Genomic DNA, 18,976 nt, shown 5'->3' with positions numbered 1-18,976 from the left:
GCTCATTAGTCCCATGTGGCTGGCAGTTACCATATTGGATGACTCAGCCCAGCAGGTCTAACTGATGTCTCAAAGGACACTAATAATTTTGCAAATGTTTAGTTCAACTTTAGCAATTCATAGGAAAAATGTGGATGTTTCCTTTTTATCAAAGGGTCTATGTTTTGAGAGAAAAGAAAAAGCCTTTTCCCAGCTCAGGCACTTGGCCGTAGTAAAGTCCCCAGGAAGGACAATCCAATCTAAACACTGTGGTAAGATGCACTAAAGCAATGTTCCTTAAATCTGGGATTCCCCTGGGATAGATACTCCTATTTGAGAAAATGTTTACTCTAAGTTAGCTGCTGGAGCGCCTGGGTGGCTCAGTTGGTTAAGCAGCTGCCTTCGGCTCAGGTCATGATCTCAGGGTCCTGGAATCGAGCCCCGAGTCGGGCTCCCTGCTCAGCAGGAAGCCTGCTTCTCCCTCTCCCACTCCCCCTGCTTATGTTCCCTCTCTCGCTGTCTCTCTCTGTCAAATAAATTAATAAAATCTTTAAAAAAAGTTAGCTGCTAACTCTTTAAACGATTACTTAGTATCAAAGTGATTACAAAAAGTAAACTTTGGTCAAAACCCAGCACTGAAACGAATGAGCGTCCTTCATTTCACCGTTAAAGTGAAAACCCAACATTTAAATAACATTCTCAAAGAAAATTCATGGGCCTCCAAAAATACACTGGAAGAACGAGACTAAAAGTTATATTGTTGCAAGAGAAATCGTTTCAGATACCACAGGATGAGAAAGTAACTTCAATGTGATGGTGATACAATTCTCAACTCTGGGACGTAGTGTGGGGTAGAGAAGAGAGCTTTGACCCCAGGCACATCAGAATTCGCTTCTCAACTCTAGCGTTTTCAACAGGGCGACTGCGCAAGTCTCCACGCCTGAGCTGGATTCCCTATGGCAAAAAAGGCGTAGTAATACCTACCCCACAGTGTCACTGGGAAGGTGAATTCAGATGGCTTAAGCCCCAGTTTAGTTCCTCGCATGTACTGAGCCCTCAGCAGTTGCCTTGACCGCTCCCAGGATCCTTTCAGAGAAAACCTATCTGGATGAATCCTAGCTGCCAGGCATGGCTTTTATTCCTGCTCGGGGGTCACAGGCAGCCTGTGAAACAAGCCCAGACCCCTTCTAATCACTCATTCTCATTTCACATTGATTCACAGCTAAACGACTCATCCCCAGCATACGTTACTTATGCATAAAAACATGGTACCAAATGTCCAGCCATACTTGTCTGATGGGTGGGATTCCACAAAATACCCAGCGAAGGGGCAATAAATTCGGGGTTGTAGCTTCTTCACCAGCCGGGCCTTGTAGTTCAAGAGCTTCTTCCTTTCTGTTTTAATGAATTGGGCTTTCCATTCCTCTGGAATGACAGGGTTGGGGTTAGAATCTCCTCAATTCAGAAATAATGGAAAAACAGAAGTTTAGTACATTGAAACTCTTTCTGGAGATAAAATTGATAGACTGACACCGAAACAGAGCAAAGCTCTGTGTCATGAGTGCAAAGTGCCCCCTTCCCCCAGATTTACTCTGCAAATTTTAATCAATTCCTAGGGAAATGTTACCAAACCACCCAAAGGTAGTGACTGAACTCTCTCCTTGTCTACGGCAGTTCACGGGGACCCCAGCTGAATGCAAAGGACCGCGTGCCTAGGGGCACTTTGTGGGCAAGCACATCGTAAGAGCGCTGTAAGGCTTGTAATTATTAACTCTTTTCTAACATGGACGTGGCTTTAGTATTTTGGTGGCTTTTAGAATCAAGGTGTGTCACTCAGACTCTGGCTGTGGACCGTGGTTAATCCGTTAGACCTAGGATCAAAATGCAGCCCTCTCCCTCCTCTGTGAGTGGAGCGGCATTCCTAGCTCACAGGTTGCTCCTTTGTTCGTTTGGTCATCCGTCCATTCGGTCAATGTTTACCGAGTGCCTACGAAGTGCCAGACGTAGTTCTTGGCACTGAGAAAACAGTGATGAAAAGATAAAGCAGGTCCCTGCTGTTGTGGAGCATTTGTTCTAGTGAGAGAAGCAAATAGTGAACAAGGAAATAAATAAGGTCATTTCAAAGAGGGATGAGCTAGGAAGAAAGTCAACCAGCGCGGTGGGCGGAGGGGCTGGGCTGCAGTGGGGAGAGGGGCATTCTCAGACAGGGCAGTGAGGCAAGGTGACATCTGAGACAGAGACACAGACACAGATATAGGAGAAGGTGTCCACCACGTGATGGGTAGCAAGAGAAGTCCAGGCAGTGGAAAGAGCAGATACAAAGGCCCAGGGCAGGAAAGCACGTGGTGTACTGGGTCTGAGGAACAGAAGGCAGGCCAGCTCAGACTGACGGACAGCAAGCGATGGGAGACAGGCAGTGAGGAAGCTGAGGAATTAGGCCGGGTCCAGAGCACGCAGGGCACCATGCCAGGGAGCTGTTCCTGTGGTTACTGCTGTGAACATTTGATAAACACAGACGAGGACACAGAAAAATAAGTTACCCATAACCTAGACCTAGTAATGCTTTGGTATATTCCAACCCTTTTAAAAATGAGTGCCTGCGTTCATTCACACACACAGACACACACATGGGAATGGGATTATTCTAGCTAACCTTTCATAGGTATATTTTGCCTCCCCAGTTAACTCCCTAAGGACAGGCACCTTCCTCTCTCTCACGTGGTTATGCACCCTGGCAGCCAATGAATACAGACCTACAGAAGGGAGGAACCAGACAGAAGCTTTCTTCACACTGCAAGTAACATTTCTGCCACCTTGTTAGAGATCATGTACCGAACATATTAATTTACTAGGTAGACACATACTGAGCTCTCACAGTGCTAGTACTGAGGACACCACTTACACACTTTTTCCCATCCCAACCCAGCACCACCCTTAGACCCAGAGCAGAAGAGCCCCTGCCTTGGACCTCACACTTTCTCCCCCTAGACCTGAGATATAATTGACATATAACATTATATAAGTTTAAGTTATGTAAGGTGATGATTTGATACATGTATGTCTTGCAAAATGAGGACAATAAGGTTAGTTACCAGGACCTCCATCACCTCATATAATTACCATTTTGTGGGTTTGGTAGAAACATTTGAGATCTATGCTCCCAGCAACTTTCAGGTACATAAAACAATATCACTGGGGTACCTGGCTGGTTCAGTCAGTTAAGCAACTTATTCCTGGTTCAGCTCAGGTCACGAGCTCAGGGTCATGAGATTGAGACCCATGTCACGCTCCATGCTTAATGCAGAGTCTACTTAGGGCTCCCTCCCTCTCCCACTGCCCCTCCCTCATATTCTTTCTCTCCCTCTCTCTCTCTAAAATAAATAAATAATCTTTAAAAAAATAAAACAATATCATTACCATGCTGCACATTACATCCTCAGAATTCACTCATCTTATAACTGGAAGTTTGTACTCTCTGACCAGTATCTCCCCATTCCCCCTACTCCCCAGCTCCCAGTAACATCACCACCAGTGGCTACACTCTTCCCTTCTGTGCGCATTCCACAGGCACTAGGGGATGTGCCTATGTCAGGCTGCACACAGCCTGTACTGAACCACTTCCAAGAGCAGTTAAGTGTGGATTACCAATGTTGGACCTTTTTCTGCTCCCCTCTATGGTCTACACCATGAATCCAACTGATCCTGATGATTCTTTTTCTTGACTATTTCTGAGATGCACCCTAATTTCCATAGTGTTTCTTTCTCTCTCCATCATATTTTGAGCTGGAAACTAGTTTGTGTATCTCCTGTTTGCAAGTCTGGTTTCCCAGTAAGACCGTAAACTTCTTGTGGGGAGGGACCGTGGCTTAATAATCTTTGTATTTATTCTCACAGCATTTAGCAAAGTGTCATGCCTGCTCCTTGGATCACTCTGATATAAAATATTACCAGTAAATTTTCCACCACTGAAAGTCATAGGAAAGCCTGACGCTCCTCCAGCAAAATCACTCATCATTAAAGCAACGTTCTCAGGCAACCTTCCCCCGTTGGGTCTGGTGCAGTCCACTGTATTAAGTATCTTATGACCTGCAGAAAAATGAAGTGGTATGAGTATTCAAGGTGAACTCCTGGATGCCATATAGTTTGAATTCCCAAGCCAACAAAGTTTCCAAGTCTATAGTCTGACTCATTTGATTAGAGAGGAATTACTTATGTCTAAGGAAAAGGATGAGTAAGATTTGAAAACCTAAAATCTTCAACAGCATTTTGAATTTTCAAGTGAACAGATTCATCCTATTTGATTTGGTGGGTTCTGGATGTCCCATGAGGACAGTTATCACTCCAGTATCACAGATAGACTACTTTCTTCAATCAGCTATCTCTAGGGATGTTGAGCCCAAAGAATTCCGGAGAAGAGTGACTGGATCAATAGAACTCTCTCAACCTTCTGCAAATTCCATTCAATGATTATTGGGGCAGTAAAGCCATCTTCCCACACGAAAGGCAGAAGTGCATGGTTATATTACATGATAATATTTCAACACAAAAGTAAGACATTTATCAGAATGGCTAAAATAAAAAACACAAGAGGGATGCCTGACTGGCTCAGTTGGAGGAGCATGCAACTCTTGATCTCAGGGTCGTGAGTTTGAGCCCCACGTTGAGTGTAGGGATTACTAAAAAAAAACAAAATAAACTTTAAAAAAGAGTCTATTTCTAGGGGTGCCTGGGTAGCGCAGTCATTAAGCGTCTGCCTTTGGCTCAGGGTGTGATCCTGGCATTCCGGGATCGAGTCCCACATTGGGCTCCTTCGCTGGGAGCCTGCTTCTTCTTCTCCCACTCCCCCTGCTTGTGTTCCCTCTCTTGCTGGCTGTCTCTCTGTCACATAAATAAATAAAATCTTTAAAAAATTAAAAAGAGTCTATTTCTAAAAACAAAACAAATAAAAACACAAAACAAACAAGAAACACCAAGTGTTGGCAAGGATGTGGAGAAAGGGGAACCCCCTTGCACTGCTGGTGGGAATGCAAACTGGTGCAGCCACTGTGGAAAACAGGATGGAGGCTCCTTAAGAAGTTAAACATAGAACTACCCTATGATCCAGTATTAGCACTACTGGGTATTTACCCCAAAAATATAAAAACACTAATTCAAACGGACAATGCACCCTGATGTTTACAGCAGCATTATCTACGATAGCCAAACCATGGAAGCAGCCCAAGTGTCCATCAGTTAATGAATGGATAAAGGAAAGGTATATATATATATGGTGGGATATTACTCAGCCATAAAAAAGAATGAAATCTTGCCATTTGCAATGACATGGATGGAGCTAGACAGTGTTATGCTAAGCAAAATAAGTCAGTCAGAGAAAGACAAATACCATATGATTTTACTCGTATATGGAATTTAAGAAACAAATGAGCAAAGAAAACAAAAAGAGAAAGATAAGCCAAGAAACAGACTCTTAACTCTAGAGAACACACTGATGGTCACCAGAGGGGAGGTGGGGGGTGGATGGGTGATGTAGATGGTGGGGATGAAGGAGGGCACTTGTGATGAGTCCCAGGTGATCTATGGAAGTGTTAAATCACTATACTGTACCCCTGAAACTAATATTACACTGTATGTTAACTGTATTGGAATTAAAATTTTAAAAAGGCATTTGTTCAAAAAAGGCAGTTTGAAGAAATTACTATATTGAAATACAGAATATCTATTGCCTTAAAAAAGAAGCTTTGACCTCTCACTACATAGACAACATTATTGTTAATATGTTCTTTGGAAGGAATGATAGCCCATTTTTCTAAGGATGGAGTATATTATATTCCATGGGAAGTGAAGATGGAAGAAAATGAACAAAGGATGAAATTTCAGACGGCTGTTATCACCCTTCCTTCCAGGAGCATTTTTCTCTTTCATTATTGGTGAGGGTAAGAAGGTACCTTTATACTCCACAATAATGCAAGTGTCCATCTCAGGATGAATGCCATCCATCAAGATCATGAATCGAAGATTTTCGTCAACCTGGAATTTACAATAAAAGCAACAACTGTGCATGTCAGTTTGGTTTTTAATTTGGTATTTGAGAAAGCTGTCACCCCTTTTGGAAAGAAATCCCCTTCAGTCAAAACTAAGATTTACTGTCCTGTACTAGAGAATTATACCATTGCTAAATGGGGAAAACATCTTTTAGCTCAAAAAAGGTTGCATTTACAGAGTGCTATGTACAGACAAAACAGGCCATTGTTTCTTTAATCTTACAGTGACCACGCCTCACCTACAATTCAACTGAGAAAGCGCTAACTGGAAAGGGTAGGAAAAAAACGCGGATATCTGACCTGCTGCCATATTCCAAACGGTACTACGTTGATATTAGTCAACTGGACGCCACTCTGATTCAGATTCCAAAATACAGGTCTTTCTGTGTTTCCAACATAAATGGGGATATCCGCTCTTCTCTCAGCAAGCTTCTTTAGTGTGGGGTAACTAGGATCAGGAGGGTGGAAAGGTTGAAAGGTGAAAGAGTAAGATCGCCTAGTAGGAGAGACAGTTTGCTCCTTATACCAACAGGTTGATCAAGAAGCAAGACATTGAAACGGACTCTCATCGGAGTCCAAAGGAAGGGCTGTTTTTTGTTTTGTTTTGTTTTTCTCACGGCTGACTGGAAAGGTGAGGGGAACTGCCTGAAAGATCCCGTTTTCTTGTTAGAACACCAGTATTCCGTGGCCTGTACATTACGCAGGCCCGCACCGCCTGCCTCGCTGAGCTGCCGTGAGTAGGCGTAGTTCTAACGGAAGGTGCAGAGCGCGCAGAAGTCATGCTGACGAGGTTTCTGGTAGGTGAAGCTCTCCGAGATTTTCATTTCTTCTCATTCCTCATGTAGCTGCTCCCGGGAAGAGAAAGGCCTGGTCCGTAAGCCCAGGAGAACCTGTGGGCTACTCACCCTTGGGGGCAGTTTTTCAACTTCCGAAGATTGTGAACCACACTTCAAGCATGTAGAATAAACTCTTTGTCCTTACAGACAGTTACCGGTTAGGCAAGACAGTCAAAATGATGTAGAGGAAATCGACGTTCAAGATTTGTAATAATCTCGACTCAGGATGGAGTCAACCAGGCAAGTACTTTCAAATGCCTGCACAGATTAAGTCAACCCTCATCTATGGAGCTTTCATTACTAAAAAGATGAAACACCACTGTGGGGTGTGGCAAAAGCACGAATAATAAGGAAAGAAAGGGCTAGGGATCTATTATATGTCGAACAGGGTGCTAGGCGCTTTCACATGGTATTTTGATTCTTACCAAAAAACCTGCTGAATTTTTGTCTTGATTTTATAAGTGAGGAAATGTGTTCAGAAACACACAACTAACAATTAGCAAATTGGTATGAAAAGTCAGGTTTTCAGATTCTAGACCTAGTGCTTCTTCTATTAGAAGGCAATCCCAGACTCTTATGAAGGTACTGTCTGGTTTAAGACTCACACTTGTACACAGAGGACAATGTCAGGGGAAATAGGTTATTTAATTGCAAGAAAAGTGTAAGCAGAATCTGCATATCAGTAGTTATTAACTATACTCATATTTAAGTTCCAGCACTGTGTTAAAAGGTATTCAAATAAGTAGAATCTGGGAGTGGGGAAAATCAGTAAGTTTTCTTCATTAAAAACAAAGGATTTGAAGAAACAAACGACCAAAGAAAAAACTATTTAAAAAGCCAAAGATTCTTTGAATGTGCCTTCAATCTCTGAATTCAGCACCTAAATCTTCTATTTTAAAGGGCTTTGGAAGTTAGGATAAACTACTCTAACATGTATGTTTATTATTTTGTGATTGTTTTTTATTTTTTTATTTTTTTTTATTTTTTTTTATTTATTTATTTTTTTTTTAGATTTTATTTATTTATTTGACAGAGAGAGACAGCCAGCGAGAGAGGGAACACAAGCAGAGGGAGTGGGAGAGGAAGAAGCAGGCTCCCAGCAGAGGAGCCTGATGTGGGGCTCGATCCTGGAACGCCAGGATCACACCCTGAGCCAAAGGCAGACGCTTAACCGCTGTGCCACCCAGGCGCCCCTGTGATTGTTTTTTAATCGTTGACAATTCTCACTGGCATTTATTAATAACATCATCTCTTGTAATATTCCCTCCATTTACAAATCAAATCACATTTTTTTTGACTAAAGACTACCCTCTGAGGACACTGGCCTTTCCCCTTGTTTTTGTGAAGGACATCACTGGTAAACGAAAAGAAAACCATCTTTCACTTCGGCTCCGGTAAAGGTTGTGCTTACAGAATGCTATCTACAGACAACACAGGCCATTGTTTCTTTAATCTTAAAGTGACTACCTCACCTCTGGCTGAGGAATGGTGTTGTAATGTCTGAAAATCCGCCCATACCACCCCCTGAAATTAAGACTAAATTGGTTTTTAGGGCTGTGGTTGGGATACAACTGGACAAAATGGCATGAAAAGTTCTTCCCTTCCCTCAAACTCAGTGCATTCCCTGAATAAACTGTCATTAGGACTTTGGGCAAGTGCGTCTTGTAATAGGTACTAGGGAGTAATCACCTCATACACGTGATCGTGCGCTTTCCGTACAAGCCACACAAAACCATTACCGTGTGTTACTGTTATTACAGGATGCGTGAACCCAGGGCTCTCAGAAATGTGGAGCTGTACCGATTTGGACCCAGGACACCGTGTGGGACAAAGCTATCATGCAGTGGACAAGTAGATTCTTCATCATAGCACCCCAGTATCAGGTTGTCGTCAATTCGTAAGTGTGCTGCAGGTAATTTGTTATTAAACCAGTTAACTAAGTTTTTAAACCATTTCCTTTAAAAAAAATAAATGAGACCATATTCATGTCTTAGAGATCCCATATGCTTGAGTAGAAAATCCAGGGGCCAGTCAACCAGCAAACAACATATCTCATCCCTAAGCACAAATGTTTCTATCAAAGTAAGTCCTCCATGTGAACTTTGTCATGTAGGATCACAGAAAAAAAAGGTTGAAGTTGCTTCATTTTATAATAACGTTGTGGGCATTGCTACGTGTTTATATTGGTAACCCAGCAGCAGTGATACAACCTTCTTTTTTTTTTTTTTTTTTAAGATTTTATTTATTTATTTGACAGAGATAGAGACAGCCAGCGAGAGAGGGAACACAAGCAGGGGGAGCGGGAGAGGAAGAAGCAGGCTCATAGCGGAGGAGCCTGATGTGGGGCTCGATCCCATAACTCCGGGATCACGCCCTGAGCTGAAGGCAGATGCTTAACCGCTGTGCCACCCAGGCGCCCCAGTGATACAACCTTCTAAACAAGGAAGAACAAAAATGACCCTGTAATTAACCAAGGGGTTGGGAATATGGCCCTCCCTCTTCCATAAATAGTCCATTGGCAAACACATGTGCTTTTATGAGTGAAAATTCTCTTCTCCCCCTCCTCTTTCATTGCATGTGTGGGCTAGGGAGGCTTCAGTTCCTATTTCCAGTATGATATTGCTGTTTTCCACAAAGTGTTACTTGAGGCTGACCCGGAGTTAAAAAGCTGGGAGCTTGGGGTTACTGGGATGCTATGAAATCAGGAGCTGGCAAACCACGGCAATCTGCTCCTGCAAGCTAAGAATGGTTTTTACCTTTTTGAAATGGGAATAGATAAAAAGAGATCAAAAGGATGGTGACATTTTGGGACACATGGAAAGTATATGCTATTCAAATGTCATTGCCTGAGAATAAGATTTCATCGGAACATCCTCAGCTCCTTCAGGGCTGTCAGAAACTGCCTTGGCACCACAGACACAGAGCTGAGCAGGTGGGACAGTGGTCCCAGGGCTCGTAGAGCTAAACTACTTACTCTCTGGCCCTGTACAGAAAAATGGGTACTGTCTCCTGCTAAAACGTTGAACGGAAAAAGGAAGTCAGCTTTGGTGATCCTTCAATGCAGACTGTTACCAAGGGGCCCCAGAGTGGGAAGTGAGAGCGTAAGGAGGGTTGTTAAGCCCCACCCCCTCCCCACATGGGCTCCTTCTTCAGTCTCCGTGGTATAAAGTGTGCAAGCACTGCTAAAACTAGGCGATGCAAACGTAAGCAAATTTGTCTTCTCTTCACCATCCCGACTGAACCCAGCTCAAAGGGAGCAGTGATTGCAAAAGCCCCCCGGAAAAGGCACTCTGCCTGCAGCACTTTCTTCCTAGCCTGGTGCTCAGGGCTCTGTTACCTCAGGTGGTCCGAGTGCATGTGACTGATGTAAATCAGGTCTGCGCGGCATAGCCTCTCCAGCCAATCAGATGGAGGCTCGTGCAGCAGCCACCAACCACGGGCAAAAGCAGGACCCATTAACCAAGGGTCGAACACCATCCTCTTGTCTCCCAGCTTGAGGTCCATGCAGGCATGAGTGAGGTATGTTACCTGTTGGAAGACAGTGGGATTCAGATGATGGAATCGTGACTGGCCAGCATCAGAGCTGAAAGGTTTGTGCTGCTTCGTCCATGAGTCTCACTGGAGACTTTGCTTGTAAGAGCGCTCAGGCAAGGAGGACTCAAGGCAAACTCCCAGAACCCACCATGGCTTCTTTAGAATAGAAATTCTCATGGCTGGTTTTAGGTGTCAAAACAATGGACTGACCTAGTTTACTCTATTTAAATTAGCTCCTGGATGCTTATGCACGTGTGCACTGCAGAATATCCTCTGTGACCAGTCCTTGAGGGCACCTTTTACAGGAAAGGCCGTTAGAGATGTTGTGACAGACACTTGGGGAGTGGCATGCCGGAGTGGCGGTGAATAGGTACAGGGAGGACCCCTGGCGAGTTTGGGTGGGTGGGCTAAACAGGCTTGCAAGGCTTCCTCTTCGAAGTGACCTGCTAACTCACGATGTCACGCTCTTCTGAGGAGGGCTATGAACAATGACACGGACACAGGCACGGAGTGGAATATTCCAGCTCCATTCCTCACCCCTGCCCCATGCTCTGGGGCGTCCAGAGCAAACAGGAAGTACACCAAGACGCAGAGATAAGGTAACATAAACTCTGCTGTGGAAAGCCAACAAAGGGGCAAGGAGAGGGCCAGGAATCAAATGCCGTTTTATTACATCTATTCTTGGCAGGTTCCCCTTCGTTTCCTCAGATAAGTAAATGCCCATTTTCACAAGCTTCCCAGATATTCCAGAAAAATGAATATTGTACTGTTTACCTCTCCCAAACTGCCAAAGTGTTTCTTCCAGAGGAAACTCTTCTACAGCTAAGAAAATTTACCAAAAGGATCGTAAATTATCTCGGGGCAATGTGCGGAAACATACACTGGCCATCTTATCTGACAGTGATCTGGTATCAAAGGTAATTTCCTTATTGCCTCCAATAAGGAACTTTGGCACAACTCTCCTTTGGGACCTCCTTTATTCATGTTTTTTTGTTGTTTGGTTTTCTTCTGAATATATTTCCTTGCAATTCCTATCAAGTTCTGGAGGGTCCTAAAAAATTTGCTCAAGAGTTCGGAATAACTTTATTTCATGCCCTAACTAGCCACCTCAAAGAGTATTCAAGGTAATATAGGATGTAAATATACATATATATTTCATTTTACTTTATATTTTTACATATATAAATGGACATCTTAGTTTTATTTTTGTTTTTAACAATATTATAATTTTAATTATATAAGAATTTTAATTCCTTACCTGCACTTCTCCAAAAGCCAAATGTTCCGGAGCTCTGGGTTCTGAATCCCAGGGGTTAGGAGGATTCAGTTCTAGAAGCAAAAGTCCATTTTCTTCATCCATTTCAACAACTGGAACCGAAAGGGAACAAATATAAGTTAACAACAAAAAAACTGCTTTGAAAAAAACATCACTGAAACAGAAATGCATGGCCCAGGTACACAGACTACCAAAAAATCAAAGGGATATCAAAACAAAAGGCAACACTTATTTCTGTCAAATAATATCTCCCCAGACAAGGGCTTAACACCAACACCAATTCATTTCTTTATTCATATTACATTTAAGGAACTCAGTGCGTCAGGGACACAGACACACATAAACAACTTCATTACAACTGAATAAATGAATGATAGAAATGAGCTCAAGTTGCTACAGGCATGTACAGTGGGAAGCACCTGGTCTGGCTCTAAGGGTCAAAGCAGATTTCAAATAGGACATAATGCTCCAGCTAGACTTGAAAGATTAGGTATTTGGGGTAGACGAGAGAAATATGGTTATTGCAAAGCAACAGGGCTGACCGAACAGCATGCATGAAGGTGTGGAAGACGGGAGAGCTTGATATTCACAAAGTGACTGGTAATTTAGGACCAGGGAGAATAGTGTTAGAGGCAGGTAGGATGCACAGGTAGGCCAGAGTAGGTCACTGAGGACCCTGGACAGGGTCCATGCTAAGGACAAATTTGGATTTTATCTTGTGGCAATGAGGGGTCAATGAAGAATTTCAAGCAACTGTGGCAGACGCTACTGGGGGCCTGAACAAAATTTATTCTCTCCCTCTTTCTTATTGCCAGCATCCTCTTTTTCTTTAGCAGTGGCGATATGCGTATCTAAAGATCATGATCTCCCAGACGTCCCTGCAATTCTGAGCAGCCACAGACATAGCCCTAGGTACTGACAGAGGCTGCCGCTCCTCTCATGCAGCACAGTTCTTCATGACCCTCTCCTCTTCCAGATTCTGGAAACCGCTCCCCTCCTCATCCCTTTGGTCCTAAAGATGGATAATTTGGTTGCTATCTATACTAGGTTACTCTACTTTCTCTGTGATTCTCCCACATCGACTGCTTATAAAAAGTCCTTTGTGAATATACCCTCATCAAATTATCCTAATTTGGGGATGCCACCTGTTTTCTTTTTGTGAGTCTAACTAATAAATAACCAAAAATAGCTATCCTGAAACCCCAAATTCAGTGGAGTAATCAGCTCTGGGGGATAAGGGTGTATATGATGTGACCAGGGAAACTGACATAAAGGTCTTTTCTTGGTAATGTCTTAGGTCTTAAGCTGGATGTTGGGCACATAGGTGTTCATTCTATTATTTTTCTACCTTTTAAACATTGCATAAGAATTTAAATAAAAGCATATTAATATTTTCTTAGTAATAATTATCAACTTATTTAATAGTGAAACATAATTGGTTTTCTTAATAAAATCAGGAATGCACACAGGATGCTTGATTGCACCATTATAATTAAATCATGTTCTTGAAAATGCAAGTGGTATAATAAAGACACATCTTATTATTATTTCCAGGTTATGTGATTGCGGGAAGATGGTGTCGTGAAATAGAAAGAACGCTGGCTTTGGAAATCCTGCCTGTGCTGCTTCTTATCACCACCCTGGGCTTCCTTCCTGACCTGTAAGGTAGGACTACGATGCATGCCTCATAAAGACTTGTAAACTAAGAGGCAGCCCACGGAATGGGAGAATATATTTGCAAATGACACTACAGATAAAGGACTGGTATCCAAGATCTACAAAGAACTTCTCAAACTCAATACACGAGAAACAAATAAACAAATCAAAAAATGGGCAGAAGATATGAACAGACACTTTTCCAATGAAGACATACAAATGGCTAACAGACACATGAAAAAATGTTCAAAATCATTAGCCATCAAGGAAATTCAAATCAAAACCACACTGAGATACCACCTTACGCCAGTTAGAATGGCAAAAATAGACAAGGCAAGAAACAACAATTGTTGGAGAGGATGTGGAGAAAGGGGATCCCTCCTACATTGTTGGTGGGAATGCAAGTTGGTACAGCCACTCTGGAAAACCGTGTGGAGGTCCCTTAAAAAGTTAAAAATTGAGCTACCCTATGATCCAGCCATTGCACTACTGGGTGTTTACCCCAAAGATACAGACGTAGTGAAGAGAAGGGCCATATGCACCCCAATGTTCATAGCAGCAATGTCCACAATAGCTAAATCGTGGAAGGAGCCGAGATGCCCTGCAACAGATGACTGGATTAAGAAGTTGTGGTCCATATATACAATGGAATATTACTCAGCAATCAGAAAGAATGAGTTCTCAACATTTGCTACAACATGGACGGCACTGGAGGAGATAATGCTTAGTGAAATAAGTCAAGCAGAGAAAGACAACTATCATATGATTTCTCTCATCTATGGAACATAAGAACTAGAATGATCAGTAGGGGAAGAAAGGGATAAAGAAAGGGGGGGTAATCAGAAGGGGGAATGAAACATGAGAGACTATGGACTATGAGAAACAAACTGAGGGCTACAGAGGGGAGGGGGGTGGGGGAATGGGATAGACCGGTGATGGGTAGTAAGGAGGGCACATATTGCATGGTGCACTGGGTGTTATACACAACTAATGAATCATCGAGCCTTACATCGAAAACCGGGGATGTACTATATGGTGACTAACATAATATAATAAAAAATCATTATTAATAAAAAAAAAAAAAAAAAAAAAAAGACTTGTAAATGACACAGCAGATCCTCAAGTGTCTAGCACTATGCCGGGCGTAGAGAAGGCATTTAATAAGTAGCAGGATTATTATGGTAATTATTATACCTTCAAGGAATCAAGAGGTAAAAAAAAAAAAAAAAAGAGTTCAGCACGGGAAAAACAAAACTACATGCTAGCAAATACCAGTTAGAAAATACTATGGTGGGCGCCTGCGTGGCTCAGTGAGTTAAGCATCTGTCTTCAGCTCAGGTCATATCTCAGGGTCCTGGGATCGAGTCCCACGTTGGGCTCCTTGCTCAGGGGGGACCCTGCTTCTCCCTCTGCCTGCTGCACCCCCTGCTTATGCTTTCTCTCTCGCTCTGACAAATAAATAAAATCTTTAAAAAAATAAAATACTAGTTCATATCCTTTCTTCATTTTGTATTGGGTTTTCTATTTTTTTCTTTGTCAATTTCCTCCTATATGCTGGATAATATTCCCTTGTTGGTTATGAATATTGCAAAATAATCTCCCAAGTTGTCATGTCTTTTCCCTTCGTCCATGCCATCCTTCATTCAGCAGAACATCTTTAGTGTTGATAAAATCATATTCCCCAATTTTCTGTCCCCTTCAGCTGCTCTCTTGAAGTGTTGTTTGAAGAGTCAGAAAGTTCACAGCAGGGGCAAATGGTAGCCACTGCTGGTTGTTTACCCATAACTTGCTCTTCCTGGCCAAAGGAGCCCTCATTTTGTTCAAGTGTCCAGTGAGCTCTTGTCTCCCTGAGGCCATGCCCCAAGGGCGAATTGTGATTAGTCTAAATCACAATGGTAATGGACTGGTCTGGGCAATGAGACCTGGGGGCAGGTCTGACGTGGTGCTTCCCTAAAGACTTTCCTCTCTGTTACAAAGGAGAAAGAGGAAGGGTTCCATAAGGTGTGTGGAGTGCGGTAGCCATATTGCCACCTTGAAGGAAGCAGCCAACATCTGAGGACAGATGAGTGGAAAGATAGAGGGAACCTGGGTGCTTGATCTGGGGCTTATTTCACTTAACATCTAATCTTTTATTTCCTCAAGTGCTCAATGTTCCCACTCACCTCAGGACCTTTGTACATGCTATTCCATCTACCTGCAACACCTTCCTTTCTTCATAGAGTTGCACCTGCTACCCCCTCAGATCTCAGCTCAAACATTGTCCAATAAAAAACAAAATCTAGACATAGATAGGGAGATGCTTTAATTAGAAAGAGCGTATAGCACAAGAGAGAACACTTCTGACTCAGAAATCTGTGAGCATCTCAATATCCAGCAGAAAAAAGTTTTTCTTTTACAGGATAAAGGAAGAGGCAAGCAGAATCTCTTGAGGAGAAACCAGACAGGAAATGGGAAATGACCAGAGGGGTCTGACAGGAACAGGGTCTTGGCTGTGGTCAGCACATTTCCAGAAGCTGATAAGGGGAGACACGTTCTACTTTTCTGTGCTTGCTCAGGCTTGGGACAAGCAGAGTTCACCGGCCTGTAGGCAAGAGAGAAGCCTGACTAAAGTTTGGTCAAGACAGAGAGTAAGAAATGGGCTATAGTGAACACTTGGTTCCTCAGAGAAGCCCTTCTTTATCCACCCAACTTGGATGCTGGAACCAGATTGCGTGGATTAAATCCCAGCTCTGCCTAGCTGTGTGACCTTACATGAGTTCCTTAACCTTTCTGTGCGTTGGTTTCCTCATCTGTAAAGTAGCAATAATAAAATAATCCATCTCACACACACACAAAAAAAAGTGCTACCAATCTCTAGGTCACAAAGATATTCTCCTACATTTCTTCTGTTACTGTTGTAGTGTTACCTTTCTCATTTAGGCTATTAGGTTATGTGAAGCCTATCTTTATCCTGAAGTGTATGAGATCTTAGACATGGGTAAAATAATTTGTTAGTCACACGCTTTTACCAGTTAGTAATTCAACTACCTTATGTTTTTTATTATGGAAATTACTCCAAATACAGAGAAGCTCTTAAGCACAAACATGATCGTTTTACTTAATTTTTAGTTTTTATATTTGTTTCTTTAAGTTTTTATTTAATTCAGGTTAGTTCACAGTGCTGTATTAGTTCCAGGTGTACAATACAGTGATTCAGCACTTCCGTCCATTCCCTGGTGCTCATCACAAGTGCGCTCCTTAAGCCCCATCACCTGTCTCACATATCCCTCCATCTACCTCCCCTCTGGTAACCATCAGTTTGGTCTCTATCGTTAAGAATCGGCTTGTTGGTTTGTCTCTCTTTCTCACCGTCATTTCCCTTTGCTCATTTGTTTTGTTTCTTAAGTTCCACATATGAGTGAAATCATATGGTATTTGCCTTTCTCTGACTGACTTATTTCGCTCAGCACTGTACTCTCAAGCTCCATCCATGCCATTGTATATGGCAAACTTTTGTTCTTTTTATGGCTGAATAATATTCCATTGGGTATATACATACCTCTTCTCTATTCCTTCATTTATCAATGGGCACGAGGCTGCTTCCGTAATTTGGCTATTGTAAATAACGCTGCAATAAACATAGGGGTGCATATATCTTTTCAAATTTGTGTTTTTATATTCTTTGGGTAAATACCCAGGAGTGGAATTACTGGATCAAATGGTAATTTTAGTTTTTAACTTTTTGAGGAACTTCCACACTGTTCTCCACAGTGGCTGCCCCAGTTTGCATTCCCATCAGCAGTGCACGAGGGTTCCTTGTTCTCCACATCCTCACCAACACTTGTTCTTGTGTTTTTGGTTTCAGCCATTGTGACAGGTACGAGGTGGTATCTCACTGGGCTTTTGATTCGCATGAGCATCTTTCCATGTGTCTGTCGGCCATCTGGATGTCTCCTGCCCATTTTTAATTGCATTATTTGTTTTTTTGTGTGTGTTGAGTTGTGTAAGTTCTTTATATATCTTGGATACTAATCCTTAATCAAATATGTCATTTGAAAATATCTTCTCTTATTCCATAGATTGCCTTTTAGTTTTGTCGACTATTTCCTTTGCTGCGCAGACACTTTTTATTTTGACGTAGCTCCAATAGTTTTTATTTGCTTTTGTTTCCCTTGCCTCAGCAGACATCTCTAGAAAGAAGTTGCTAAGGCCAATGTCAAAGAGGTTGCTGCCTGCATTCCCCTCTAGGATTTTGATGGTTTCCTATCTCACATTTAGGTCTTTAACCCGTTTTGAATTTGTGTATCGTGTAATACGGTGGTCCAGTTTCTTTCTTCTGTATGTTGCTGCCGTTTTCCCAACACCATTTGTTGAAAAGACTGTCCTTTTCCCATTGGATATTCTTTCCTGCCTGGTCAAAGATTAACTGACCATATACTTGTGGATTTATTTCTGGGTTTTCTATTCTATTCTATTGATCTGTCTATTTTTGTGCCCACAGTTTTATTTTAGATGGCAAAAAAATAACACTACGAGCAGCCTAAATTCCAACAACAGAGAAATGGCTAAATAAATCATTTGAGTTAATATTTAATGTAAACATACTTTCAAATTACGTATGTATAGAATCTGATATGACTAATACCGTAATACTAACAAAAGAAAAATATACAAAAATAATATATAGAGGAGCACCTAGGTGGTGCAGTCAGTCAAGCACGCAACTCTTGGTTTCGGCTTGGGTTGTGATCTCAGGGTCATGGGATCAAGCCCCGTGTCACTCTTAAGACTCTCTCTCTCCCCCCTCCCTCTCTCCTCTGTGCTCTCTCTAAAATAAATAAACCTATATCTATATCTGTGTGTGTGTATAATAATTACGATTATTTATAAAAGCATGCCTAAAAAGATGACTGGAAGACAGAACAACTAGATAGAAGATCAACAAAGAAATAGAAGAGCTGAGCAAAACTATAAACCAACTAGACCTAACAGACATATACAGAATGCCCCACCCAACTGTCACAGAATGCACATTTGTCTCAGCTACATGTGGAATATTCTCCAGCATAGGCCATACATTAGGCCATAAAACAAGTTTCAATAAATCTGAAAGGATCAAAGACCTATAGAGTATGTTCTCTGACCACAATGAAATGAAAGGAGACATCGGTAAAGGAGGAAAGGTGGGAAATTTACAAATATGTAGAAATCAAACAATGAACTTACAAATGGTTTAAGGAAGAAATCACTAGAAAAATTAGAAAATCCTTACGATAAGTAAAAATGAAAACATATGCCAAAATTTATGGAATGTGGCCAAAACAGTGCATAAAAGGAAATTTATACCTGTACACACTTATATTAAAAAACGAAGATCTCAAACAAAGAACCTAACCTTCTGCCTCAAGAAACTAGAAAAAGAAGAGCAAACTAAACCCAAAGCAAACAGAGGGACGGCAATAATAAAAAAAATTAGAGCCAAAATAAATGAAATTAAGAATAGGAAAATAAGAGAAAATCAATGAAAACAAAAGTTAGTTCCTCAACATAATTAACAAAATTTACAAGGCTTTAGCTAGACTGACCAAGAAAAAAGAGAGAAGACTCAAATTACTATAACCAGGAATGAAAAAGGAGATTGATCGTATAGAAATAAAAAATATATATAAGGAATA

The 18,976-nt window shown here is 41.8% G+C and overlaps 1 protein-coding gene across 9 annotated transcripts in view; it reads right to left on the bottom strand.

Moving 5' to 3' along the window:
- LOC123794250 (cytidine monophosphate-N-acetylneuraminic acid hydroxylase) overlaps positions 1 to 18,976 on the bottom strand; it is a 119,352-nt gene that overhangs the window by 49,959 nt on the left and 50,417 nt on the right. For all 9 annotated transcript variants that reach the window (XR_006780158.2, XM_045800492.2, XM_045800487.2 and 6 more), the window contains 6 exons: positions 11,649 to 11,758; positions 10,194 to 10,384; positions 6,321 to 6,468; positions 5,925 to 6,006; positions 3,928 to 4,065; positions 1,269 to 1,404 (listed from right to left, as the gene is read on the bottom strand). Coding sequence is in view for 8 of the 9 variants with exons in the window: in XM_045800492.2 (XP_045656448.2) it covers positions 1,269 to 1,404; positions 3,928 to 4,065; positions 5,925 to 6,006; positions 6,321 to 6,468; positions 10,194 to 10,384; positions 11,649 to 11,758 (805 nt within the window). In the remaining variant the exon portion in view is untranslated. The remainder of the gene's footprint in view (positions 1 to 1,268; positions 1,405 to 3,927; positions 4,066 to 5,924; positions 6,007 to 6,320; positions 6,469 to 10,193; positions 10,385 to 11,648; positions 11,759 to 18,976) is intronic.

Source organism: Ursus americanus, chromosome 32, assembly GCF_024610735.1.
Source record: "Ursus americanus isolate L20-20 chromosome 32, mUrsAme1.1.p, whole genome shotgun sequence".
In the NCBI taxonomy this organism is placed as follows: domain Eukaryota; kingdom Metazoa; phylum Chordata; class Mammalia; order Carnivora; family Ursidae; genus Ursus; species Ursus americanus.
The sequence above is the reverse complement of the archived record's forward strand: the minus strand, read 5'-3'. Positions and strand labels throughout refer to the sequence as shown.